Source organism: Cheilinus undulatus, linkage group 7 (genome assembly GCF_018320785.1).
Source record: "Cheilinus undulatus linkage group 7, ASM1832078v1, whole genome shotgun sequence".
Lineage (NCBI taxonomy): Eukaryota > Metazoa > Chordata > Actinopteri > Labriformes > Labridae > Cheilinus > Cheilinus undulatus.
Genome location: NC_054871.1, coordinates 38,033,086 through 38,046,503, shown reverse-complemented (window position 1 = coordinate 38,046,503; position 13,418 = coordinate 38,033,086). Strand labels below are relative to the sequence as shown.

The following is a 13,418-nucleotide window of genomic DNA, read 5'->3' as shown; positions in this document are numbered from 1 at the left end:
GACAGTGCTGTTGAGATAAAGGGAGAGCAGACCTGTAATTATACACACAAGGGACTCCTGTTGCTATGTAAACATCCCAACCACTCTACCTAGCAGCGCTCAGCCTCTGCGCCGCGCTGCGCTGTTCCGGCTCCTCGCATGAATCACTGGGCAACATCTGGTTTAGCACGCTGGAAGGGACTCTGTCGGTTTGGCACACCGTACGTGTGTGGAGTGTGTCGATTTGGACCAGGCGACCCAAGCCTGCCTCTCTCCTCCCCCTGGCTACCCCACCTCTCAGATTACAGCGGTTGCACAATACAGTTTGGCACTCCCCCTCTCTGAGGCCCTAAGTAAGCATTGTGGATATAGAGACGAACCTTTCGCTCAACTGTGTATGCCTGTGAGGGGGGCGAGGGGCATTACAACCACTTTTGGCATCACAGTGACTCTTGTCTGCCAAGAGTATACAAAAATGCAGACGGAGAAAAGTTGTTTACGTTGCTGTAAAATTGGCTGGTGGCATTTATTTTTCTATTTCTTCATACCTTACTGACATTTCACCACAGTATGCGGTATACAATGGTATTTGTGTGCAAGTAAGAAGAGCTGAGCTGCAGTTCTGGAAATAGTTTTACCATGTATGACAATGTATACCAACAATCCTGTGTGTCTACATTATAATTAGCCCACTTTGACTAGTCTAGCTGAGTCTGAATACCTATGCCAAGGTCTGAAATGTACTTTTTGACCAACAGAGTGGGTAGATTAAAGGACATATACGACAAGAAGTGACACAGTTATTCAAAGTAAAATAACTTCCATCATCCATCCATTTTCTATAATGCTTATCCCATTTGGAGTCGTGGGGGGTAGACAACCAGAAATGCAAATTAAAATAACTTTTGAACCATAAATCGTAGCATCTTCTTGTTTATCCTCTTGAAGCTAGCCATTATGCCATTCCAATGATGCTATCCATGCCTTCAAATTCCTTATGGAGAGAGTGGGGGAAGACACGCACCAAACAACACCGGGATAGGGAATCGACCTTCAGTAGATCTTTATTTGTATTTATTTGTACAGCATCAATTCATAATAGAAGTTATCTTAAGACGCTTTATAAAGAGGGCAGGTCTAGACCATATTCTCTGATGCACAATTAAAAATAAATAAATAAATGAATAAAAAAATTATCACCATGAGCTCAAGCATCATTAAAGTGGCAAGGAAACCTTCCCTTTAACAAGCAGGAACTTCAAGCAGAGCCAGACTCATGTTGACCATTATGTACTTTGCCTGGTGGCAATCATGACCACACCACCAAAAAAGCCTCTTGGACCCATACCCAAATCTCAATAGGAAGTCCACCAGCTTCATTTTTATTTCAAATAAGTATTTTCATTGTGCAAAATGGCTTAAACCTGTTGTTACTTTTGTAAACAGCATTCTGTGTTATTCATATTGTTCTGACAAGTCAACAGTATGACAGTGAATACGCCTACATGCAAACACCTCATTAAAGCACTCACTACTGGCAACAGGAAGTGACACACTAAGACTATTTGATCATTCTTCTTCCTCTGTTGAAAATATACGGCTCAGATTTTAAAAGAAAGGCCTCAGTAGTGTCACAATATCTGTCCATGACACTGACATGTTTCATTAACAGACACTGCAGTTGCAATGGCAAACATTTTGATATCTCGCCATTTTCACAGGAAGTTGGTGTAACTCTCATATTGAACATCTGGTTTCCTTCAAATTTTGCATAACCAAGGCCTGTCCTTCTTAAATGTGAGTTTCATGGTTTTGTTGCAGCGCCACTGACTGTCAGAAGCCAGTGACCTCTTATATCAAACATCCTATCGTCTTCTAAATTCAAATTTTTAAAAAATCCCTCCTGCCATCAGTACATCTATATATTACCATCTTGCTTTGTCACACTGCCACCTAATGTTTGACAGCCAGTAGTACCTCATATACAAAGTGCAATATGCTCAACCCAATTGTTGCTACACACTCGCAGATGATAGACACCCCTGTTTAGTGCTGCTTTCAGCACTAGTTTTTGTCTGTTATCTTTCTCTGGCATTCTGTAGAACTATCAACCGGGATTGTCTCCTCATCAGTCAGTGCATCCAGCTGAACAACAACTTTCTTTCAATAAAAAAATAAAATTGGCTTAAACAGATAGGTGGCAACTGGGACTTGCAAGTTCTATTAAGTGTTCAGTAGGAACAAGCAGTTCTTGCCCACCGGAGTCTGTGAGAGCCATGAATAAAAGAAACCGACCTCAGGTGGTGCTATGATTATTAAATGTCAGTCAAACAAAAGCATGACATATTTATTTTTGATGGTTTTGAAAATCACCGGGTTTCTTAACACATTGTATAATCTTGATACCGTAGGGGCTTCCTGATTTAATCATTAACTTGAACGTATGGAAGGAACACTTTCCAATTTTCTTTTCCAGCTATTGTTATGCTTAACAATTCCATTGTATGGCTATTTGTTCCAGTAATAAATATCTCATGACAGATTTACTTTAATTGCTTCATCATTCATCAAGCTGGTCCGTAGGTAAAATCAGGAACGGCTATATTAGGAGGAAAAAAGTGCTCCTGCAACCAATAGTGTCTGAGTGATTTTCAGCAAGCCACCAGGCCGGCGTTATGCCTCCAGAATAACCAGCATCCTGCCTGAGCTGTTTCTGGCAAGTGCCTTAAATTAATATCTGGCATGGGTCCTACAAGACTATTTCATAATGAAACCCAAACTCAGCCCAACGTCCTGCCATATCCTTCACTAAATAGTAGTTTGGCAAGCCAAGGACAGTCAACCACATAATGGTAGTAAGGATATGGGGGGAAAAAAATTATAAAGAGCAAAAAACTGGAGTGAGGCAGCAGAGCAGAGGTTTGAAATATGGACGCCAAGGTGCTCTCAGTCTGACTTTAAAGAGTTATGGGAGGCCCAGATTCTGGATTGCATTACGCTGAGAGAAGACTCATTGCAGACTAATCTAAACATTACGTAAGATCTCCTCTGACAAGTTTAGAGGGAAGCTGTGACTGTTTACACAGATGCTGTGAGATGATAGAAAGAGACAGCTTAAGATAGGGAGAGGTGAGAAAGCTGGAGTGGAGCACTGAGAAAAATGTGTAAGATTATCCTACTGATTGGAAAAAAACCATTGGGAGGTCTTATTATCTTGATATTGGAGCACAATGTGGTTTACAGTCTGCAGCCTACCTGTTCAAGAAACAGTAGTCAGAAAAAACGGAGGATCTGAAGATTTGGCCATAAATCAATGGGTACACTCTCTGCCAGCGCTCTTTAGAGGAAAGGGCATTTGGTTGTCTTACTGTAAATATCTGTCCCTTGTGACACAGTACAACAATGCATCGTGCCGTACAAGGAGGAATTTAGAGGAAAACTTCATACGTGCCTTCATTGTGTTGCAGATCCTGGCATTGTGGGAGAAATGATGTTTGCCTTACCCACAGCACATTCTGACTACACTGCTATTGTTTCAGTAAAAGTCAGCTCTATGGAGTGCGGTTCAAACGTCCAGACAACATTTCAGATAATAACCCATGTTGGCAAGTGAGAGAGATCGAAAGCATGCAAACCACATTTTGTTTTTGGAGAGCTGGCTATGTAGGATGCCTCCTGGTGGGTAATTACTCTTGCATTACCACAGAAAAACAAAAAATGGATGTTGTAGATTTAAACTGGACTGTGTTCGTGTCCAAAGGAAAACACTGTGGAACCAGTGACAGTAAACAGGACATTTAACATTCTCAAAAACTACAGAAAGGAATGCCCACTATCCTAACAGCACAGTGGTTTGGTTCAGACTGCTGCCAACTTGACAGATTTTTCACCAAACTGCAGGGCTGAGTGTCAGTTTGGTCAGTAAATTGAATAATTTGGTCAAATCACTAAGTGACAAAAACCAAACAGTGACTATTGAAGCCAATGTGGTCATTACAGCAATGACAGTAAGGCCAACTCCCCATCAACTGTAAGCAGCTTTCAATACATTTTCAGACAGGCTGCCCCTGAATTAGTCTAATGCTATAATGACATTTTTTTTTACCTATATGCTAATGTATTAGCAGCAGGGTCAATTCTAGACTGCTTGACTGCAAAGGTATTGAGAAAAGTTCACTGGTCACTGGTCACTTTCTGCAAGACCTCAATACACAATACTGGGGCATTCTGAGGGCCTGATTACTAAAATCCCACATAAAGTACTTAATTGTAGATTAATTTAAATAAACTTTGCAAAAAAGACATTTGTGGTAGATTATTTCTATGTGGTAACAATTCCTTCTTGGCCATCTTATACTGTTGGAAAGCCTGTTCATTTCCCTTTTGAATGGTGCCACGTTTGAAAGGAACACGCATTTGTGGGATGAGCAGCAGAGCTGAGTATGTAGGTTACAACCATGAAAAATTAGCCAGATCTTTTCTGCCAATGCCAAACAGCTTATTCTTCCATTGACTCTTGTTTAGTGAGTTTTGGTGGACTGGATGATTGAAGTCTGAAGAAACAAGACATAGCAGCAATTCAACACTTATTCATTTAACAAACAGGAGCATCAGTAGTGTGTGGAAGAACCATACACAGCCACAAAAGCCTGACACACACTGCTGTGGGATGGCATCCCATTCTTCAACCAGTGTTTGTCGCAAGTCAGCCAATGTGGTTGTGTTGGTCACTCTGCAGCACGCCCCAGCTGATCCCACAAATGTTTAATGGGGTTGCGGCCAGTACTGCTGGCAGGCCATTCCATCCTCTCCACTCCCAAATTCTGGGGGTAGCCTCTGATAAACTCTGCTCTGTGGGGATGAATGTTGTCTTCTTGGATGACAGAGTTCTTTCCCGGACCGTGGAGATATGGGATTGCCACTGGTTGCAAGATCTCATCTTGATTTCTCTCAGCATGGAGATCGCCTCCATTGACATCAATCAGGCACCTGACTGTCAGCAGCTGAGGGTACCAGAAGCTCATAACAAATGATCACAATAAATGTGGCACCATTTAAAAGGTAAATAAACAGGTTTTCCCACTGTAGAAGATGTATTGTCAAGAAGCATTGTTACAAAGAAATAATCTACCAAACAAAAATTTCCTTATTTTTTGTGTAAGGTTTATATTGCACATTTGGTTGGTGTGCATTTAGCGGGTGATCAGCGAGGAATATATGTGTCTATTGCAAATACCACAAAAACTTTGGTAGTGTTATTTGAATTAGGATATCACATGTTCTGGTGGTTTATGTCATGCAGAGTGTGGACAGAAACAAAATTCAGTCCCATGGAATTAAAGGTAATAGTAATCCAGATGTTTTTGAGTTTCAGCAAAGATATCAGACTATTGCATGTACACCATGGTCCAGTACACAGCAAAACCTGCATGTTCAAATAAACACTGTCAGGGTTAATACTGACACTTTTGCAGTGTCTATACAGGCCCACACCACAGTGCTGATTTAAATCTCTTTATTTCTCTTGATTCCTTAACACTAGTAAAGTGTTATTATTGACTCCTTTTGCAGTTAAAAATGACTTCTATTAACACTAAACGGTGTAACTTTAGCTCAACACTTCTTTGTAGTGTCATATTAGCACTGTAAGGTGTAAATATTAATGTAATTGATCACTTAAACATGGGTATATTGCTGAAAATAACGACTTTTACACACCAACATGCCATTTCCTTTCACGTCTGGGGTAAACTTCAAGTCTGTGGCAAAGTCAGGTGTTTTCTGGTGAGGATGAAGCTAAGAGTCAAATGCAGAGGTGGGAGGCACCCTTTGATGAGAATCAGCACACCAGCCTTTCCTGTAAACCCCTTCTTGCCAAAGTTGGGAAGTCAGTAACTCAATGAATAACTTCACACATGGTGCAAAAGCTTCTATCAAAATCAACAGTTTCGCACCAGAAATATGAGCAAAGGAATCCCAGCAGTGATCACTGTACAACAGGAAAAATCTAAACACTTAAACACATCTAAACACTTTGCAAAAGAGCATGATGGAAAAACTTCGCCCCCCAGATCTGGAATGGCAGTGGCCATAGATCAAATGACTCTCAACAGAGATGGACTAATACTGAGTGCATGAACACTGTCAAGGGTTTGCCGTGTATGGTTGATGAATCCAGGATGAAACCACCACAGAAGCCACCATCTGTCAGACTACAAACAAACAAATAATAATAAAAGTGACACAGCTCACCATTAGAAGCTCTACTGTTCTCTGCGGATAAAATTATTCAATAAAAACAGTCCTGCTGCATCAAAAAGAGTTACCACAAACTAAATCCAGTCAATTATGTAGTCCAAAAGCACGATTATATCCATTAGGATCCATGGACTGGTTTCATATAATTTCAAATTTGCCATTGTTGTTCTTAATAGTTCACTGTATTTGCTGTAATAACGTATGCTTTTTCAGGTGATTATTAGCAATACTACATAGCAAAATGCATCAACTTCTGACCTTTAGATTGAAACCTTATTCCAAAAGTTGGCACCTTACCTTCTCTGTCATTTTCAAGCTCAGTAATTATGCACAAAGTTTCAGAAATGCAATATAATTGATTTATTCCTCTATTTTTGTGCCAGTTATACTGATAGTGATCCTGGACTATGGATAGGATGCCTTCAAGTGTCACTTTTCCATAGAGCCAAGATTATGCCTGTATGATGAAGCATTCAGGAGAAGCAACCTTTATATGTATACTCATTTTCTATTCTATTGTTTCCAACTGAACCTCAACAAGGCAAACCTTCATGCTAGAAAACTCAACTAGACCAAAGCAGTGTCATGGTATACTCTCATTTAAAGAAACCGCATTTTTATTGGAAAGGGCCTTCAATTAATAAGACAAACTGACAGCATACATAAATTTCCTGTATTCACCTTTGTAGACGTTCAGTTATTCACTCTCTCTCTCTCTCCTTTTGGGTTTGCCTGTTTTACAGTCATAAATAACTTGGGATTTGGCAATATCTGAGGCTCATTCCAATCAATCTGACGGATACATGTAGACCTGCTGAGTGTTTGTTTCTGAGATTGAACTTGTCAGCACTTTCTTAAATGTAAATCCCACTCAGTCTCAAACCTGACAGGCTCTGTCTGGAAAGGCATGCTGGGAGTAATGATGGAAAATCCCAGAGTATGGGTAAAGATATGACTGTCTAAAAACACAGCATTCAATGCTTGATGCGCAGTCAGTACCATTTATCCATGATACCGGTTTCACTGGGTTTGATTATGGATGTAAACAAATAACATTCTTGTATATCTGATAATTAAATGGTTTAAAATGAGGCGAAGCAATGACAAAAACATACCTGCAGACGTAAGGCAGCATATTGCAAGAAGCAACAAGGGAATGGAGGATCCTCTTGCCATTGCGTAATTATCCTGCAGCTTCCAGTATGAGGAGGAATGAGAAACAGGCCTTTCTCCTGCTTTTTATGAAGGTTTCCCTCTCTGTGACGCAGACTTCAGGAAGTCAGCTTCAAGCCCCAGCTGCAAAGTGAACAAAAGTAGAGAAAGTCAGCCAGAAGCAGCAGGTTGTATGGAGCATGGACAAACAGCAGGAGACTGGCCTCTGCTTAACAAACCCTGTGGGAGTGATGAGATGAGACAAGAGAGGCAGCAGTTTGGAGAGAAGGGGATTAATCCTTGAGGGTTAATTGGGGGTCATATATGCTTCAAAGGACTGTGCTGCACACACCTTCCCTTACCCCCCGTCAGACAGAGTGTAGGAGGAGTGAGGGACGGCTGACTGGCCCGCTGGGTGTGAAACACTTTGGTACATGCCACAGGTTATTAACAGACTTTAATTGAGAGCGTCAGGAAACAGTGAATGCTCCAGTGGGGTCTGGAGTAAGCAGCTTAGTACCACCATACTAATCAGCATGACCTCGCCTGGAGTTTTAACTTTATTAATCTAACCTCAAACACTGACCACCATGATGGGACAAAAATGTCAATATAGTAAACAAATGTCGAACATTTGGTTACAAGGCTGTTACTGAAAACATTAAACAAATGTTTTGACACTTTTTTGCCAAATCAAACCTATCTATGTCTCTTCTTGACATTTCTGACACAGTTTTGATACTTTTTTGCAACTGTGAACCCAATTTCACCAATTTTTGTAACTTTTAAGTTTTGCTGTATCATGCCCATTTTTTGTTTCAAAAGACATTAGATTAAAAAAGGCAGATATGAAAATTTCTTCTAATACTCATGACCGATTCAAGCTATAAAAATATGTCCATATTAGCTGTAAATATTAGCTGCATAAACACATAGAGGAGTTTTAGGCTAGAACAAAAGACCTACATCAGTTGAAGTAATTTTTGTTTTTTATCATCATTCCTTATACTTAAGAGTGTTATAAGGACTGAAATTTGTTAATTTGTTCATTCTGAAACTTTGAATTTTGTGTTTTAAAAACTGAAGTTTGGTGTCTAAACTGCAATTAAATATCGGTATCTATATATGGTATCGGCAAAAATTGATTTGCAAAAATCGGCACATCGGATAAAAGTATCATGCATCCTTATGTAAAAACACTACTAAGCAGTGCAATTTTTACCCCAGGTCCTGGTCCTGGTGCCAGATTTCTATTTGTGCACAGGATATGGCAACTGACATTGAGTATTATGTTGAAGTTGGAGCTGATAAATGTAAAAATATACTGCAGTTGCAAAGAGGAAAAGAGGTGAAAAGGAAAAATGGTGGAAAGTGCTGACTCTGATTCAACTGAGAGGGAGTATTTCTTGCACAAAAAAAAAGACATATGGATGTAGAAATTCATGTTAGATGCGGGCAAGTAGATTTGGCTGGCTGTATCGCCGTCTGCAGTTGTTAATCTCACTCTAGAGAACACATAATATGCCTGTAGACAACCCGGAGACTGGCAGAAAACCAGTTACAGTACTTGCAATCTGCATTTTTTTGAAAGCTACGTTTTCAAAGAAGTACACATTAGGTACGTGACCCAGAAGCATCAATCAGGCTTTACTAGGTTGATGGAATGTCAGTTTGAGGCACATCTTCTAATATGGCAACTGCCACTGATGGGTTTCAGAAGTCTGATTCAGAAACCAATGAGTGGCACTACTAAGACAGCATCCATTTTTACATAGACTATGCTAAAATGACTTATTTGTGTGCAGGTTACAGTACATCAATGCAAAACAATTCAGAAGATCACTATTAAAAAGTGCCTCAAAAGAATAGAGCATGGAGCACTATTATTTCTAGTGTGTCCACAGTATACTCAGCTGTGACGCTATGCTACATCTGCTGCAGACACTGCTTAGAGTGTTGTAAGCAATGGAGTTATGGCATGCTCTTCTTAGCAAACTTAGGACTGAGAAATTGTTTAAATCAGCCAGAATTGTTTGTTAAATTGTATCTTTTGGATCTTATAGTGATTATCCCTGGGGTTGTACTAGGGGTGCGAGATATATGCAGTAGACGGTATAAATGAAATAAATTTGGCCTACAGTAGAGACCGACCAATCGCGATAACGCTTGTCAATGACGTCATCGTATCTGCCTCAGTGTGAGTTACCAGGCAAAAAACATGTGTCTTTTCCTCTCAAAGTCTGACGGCTGTACCGCAACAAAGTCAGTGTGCTGTCTCTGTCAGCCTGCCTGGGGCTGTAGAACAAGCTAAGTGCTGCTTTGGCTGGTCTCAGAGCCCAGCGCTGCAGCTCGTCTTCTTACAACGGCATAAACAAAGCTAAGCTAACTCAATGCTAAACACAGTACTTCCGTCAAGGTCTTCAAAATAAAAGACCGCGGCTGTGATTTTTCTGAAACGCTTTTATTGTGAATGCCTTCACTAGGAAACGTGTGCAAGTCATTTGCAGCTTAACACACCTCATTAGGTTAGAGATGAAATGCGAAACTTGGAGTGCAGTTAGACAGAAGTAAACCTAGAGAGACTTAAAAAAATAAAACATGTTTTCTGTGTTCCTATACTTGGAGATAAATTGAGAATGCCATCAAAGGCTTGTTTTAAGGGGAGAAGGGGGTTAATAACACTTGAATTTGGATTAAAAAGCATTCTTTTTTTAATTTTGTATTACCGTGATATAATACTGTTATCGTCAAAGGTAAGAAAAATACCGTGATATGATTTTTAGACCATATCACTCAGGCTTAGGTTGTACTAAATTGCATTTGTTTTCTCAGAAGGTTTTTTGATTATAACCCCTTGAATTTTTGGTCCTGGTAGATAAAGTTGATGCTGGAATATAACGGATTCAACATTTGTGAGTGAGAACCCTATAAACAAGCAGTTATACAGGTGACAAGGACTCTTTAAAGTCTACAGGGGGCAAATCAGACTTTGCTTGTTTATAGTATGATTACATGGATGTTATGTTGTCCTTTAATATGATACAAATGACCATGCTATGCACAAAGTAGGCAGGTATTTAACAGGAGGATTGAATCCTGTGAGTTTTAACAGTCAAGTCATAAAGGACCGTTAGACCCACTCCTTTGTAGTAGGATAAACACAAGACTGAGCATGTAGAAGCTGCAGATGACTCAGCAGGTGTTGAAATGAGCATCAATCAATCAGTGAATCAGTTCGCGAGCTAGGCCAGCTTTTGTGAGGTGTTACAAACATAAAAGCAAGATGCCGCCTTCAAATCGGTAACTGTGGAATAACCAACAGCTTCGATGGCTATCAAACACTATGTGGTTGTGAAAAGAGCGGCAAATATTTGCTGATACTTATAAGATATGATAGGCATCAGTCAGTTGTGCACCACGGAGACTGTCAGTGTGTCTCCTTGCACCCTTTAAAAGTCAGCCAGTGTGCTGCCATGGGAAAAACCCACCTATGAGGGTTGACACCAAACTGCTGATTCCACAGATATGTCCAAATAATTGTGTTATCTCCTCTGAAGTTTAAGAAAAGTTGCAGCCACACAGATTAAAAATCCAAAATTTCAAGAGAGTTCTTCTAGCAATAGACCTTATATTGGCCTGGCAGATTATTCATGCTAATATTTGGCAGTTAGCCGATGATCTGTATTGGCATATTTTGACGATTATCGGCCAAAATCAGTTTATTCAAAGGTGTGCTACTTTGGATCCACTGCAAGATGTGTCTTCTCCTCTGGGTTTGTTTTCACTCTCTGCAGTCTCACCAAATATCCCGCCCACAACACTATCTGAGTGGCTAGATGTCACACAACTACCAGTCAACAAACCCTGAGACCTGGATGGAACTAACACTGGGAGTGTACAGCATCACTTCCTGTTTCCTGCTGCTACACTGTTGCTCTGTGCTTACATTTGTCACCTCAAGTACATTTTGTTTGTCATAACAAATGCATAACAATCCCAGATATCAGCTGTAGATTCCATGCACTACTAAGAATCAGTAGGGATTCACAATAATGGATTTTTGCCGATATCCAACATGCTGCTATTTACAGATTCATTTTAGCCGATATCGATACCGATATTTAAATATGCTTTTTAACAAAAACATTTCAGTCCTTTTGGAAAGACTTTAAGGTTTGAGGATGACAAAGGAACACTTTAAAGTAAAATGAATGAGGATAAATAGGGGTACACGATAACTATCAGGCCAATAACAGGAAATTATTATGTCATTCCGATATGTCCAATATCATAACGACGAGCCCCGATAACATATATTTTTGTCAGCACGGCAGTGCTGGCGTTTGTTTTCTTTCTCATGAGACTACACATTCTAAAACAGCAGGTGGAACCACAGTACACGACCCACTGTTAAGCACCAGAGAAGAAGAGGAAGCAGCTCCTGTGCTAAAATGCTAACAACACGGCAGCGTTATTCAGTATTTACGGGGAGGATAACACAACCAGGTGTTTAGAATTTGCTCTGCAAAGGTCGCAAAGAGTAGAAATGGATCTTATAAGCCACTTACGAGTCATCATCCTAACGACGTTAAAAGGAGGCGGCAGCAGCCACTAGCCTCAGCGGGCATTAGGACCGAATCAACGGCTAATACCAGGCAGAGCGCTGATCGTAAGCAGGCATTGAAAACTGCAGAAAGTTTACCAGAGCCAAAAGGCGCAACATTATGATAACAAAATCAGATCCATCGCTACTTTCATAGACGTATACCTGCCTGCTCTGTTTGACATGGTTTCATTCAGTCTGATCGACGTTAGGAACAGAAGTTTAGCCACAGACCATGGTGGACTTTACATTCTTAACCCATCTCTGATATGACTTACGTCAGTGCATATTTTTAGTCTTTATGTAAAACATCAGCTCGCTTTAATTCTGGCTTAAGAAGCAAAAAAATTTTTAAAAAAACAGACCCCCAAATATCTCCATTTGCTCAGCATAACAGCCTGTTATCATTTGGTTTTATGGGGGAAAACCCATGTCAGTTGTTTGTCTATGTTGTACTTGGTACACAAATGTTTAACTGAAAAAAGTTAACTATAATAACAGTTATAAAGTCAGAATAGTTCTTTGTTTTTTGAAAAACACGAGTGATATTAGTTAAAATCACTTATAAATAGCTTTGCTCACTACATATTAACCCCTTCTTACCCCCAGATGTGCATAAACGCATCAAATAAACTTCTTTTGTTAAATCAACAATTGAAAAAAAATATCGGTTATCATCAGTTATCGGCCATCAGGAGTAGGAAATTATCAGTTATCAGTATTGATTAAAAAAAACTATTGTGCATCACTAAGGATAAATAAAGAAAATGACCTCAACTGACATAGGTCTGTTGGTTCAGCCTAAAACTCCACTAATTTATTAGTACACATGAATGAAATTTACAGTCGATAAATGCTGAAATACACAGACAAAATATCTGATGTAAATAATTTAATAATAATTTTGATATCTGTCGATACTGATATTTGTCTTTTTAAGCTAAAATCTGCTGATACCAATACCAGACCGATGATATTGTGCATCCTTATTAATTGGTATCAATATCTGCCCTGAAGAAACAGTATCAGTCGACCGTTAGTTTCTTCTGTCTGACAGTATATTGAATCATTGCTGTTGCCAGAGGTGGGAAATGTACATGACTAACACACTATTAAGTACAGTTACTGTGGTTAAAATGTACCAGTAAAAGAACTAGTCTATAAATAAACTCAAATAAAAGTAAAGAGTATTTAATTTAAAGTTTGCTTTAAGAACTGCGCAGCTACTGAGAAATTGTACAGTAAAATATGATCTTTCCTTATTGGCAAAAAACAAGAGAATAGATCTTCAGCCAGGTCGTTCAGGTAAAGTCCCACCTCTATAATAAAGTAAGTTACACAGCATTGTTGGCAGTGTTAATTAAACTCATACATAGTTAAATTAAACACTTTGAAAGTGTTAAGATTGGTTCCAACCACATAAAGC

At 39.5% G+C, this 13,418-nt stretch overlaps 1 protein-coding gene across 1 annotated transcript in view; it reads right to left on the bottom strand.

Moving 5' to 3' along the window:
• tgfbr3 (transforming growth factor, beta receptor III) overlaps window positions 1–13,418 on the bottom strand; it is a 130,914-nt gene that overhangs the window by 112,973 nt on the left and 4,523 nt on the right. The window contains exon 2 of the mRNA XM_041791016.1: window positions 7,353–7,533. Coding sequence (XP_041646950.1) covers window positions 7,353–7,413 — 61 coding nt within the window. The 5' untranslated portion in view covers window positions 7,414–7,533. The remainder of the gene's footprint in view (window positions 1–7,352; window positions 7,534–13,418) is intronic.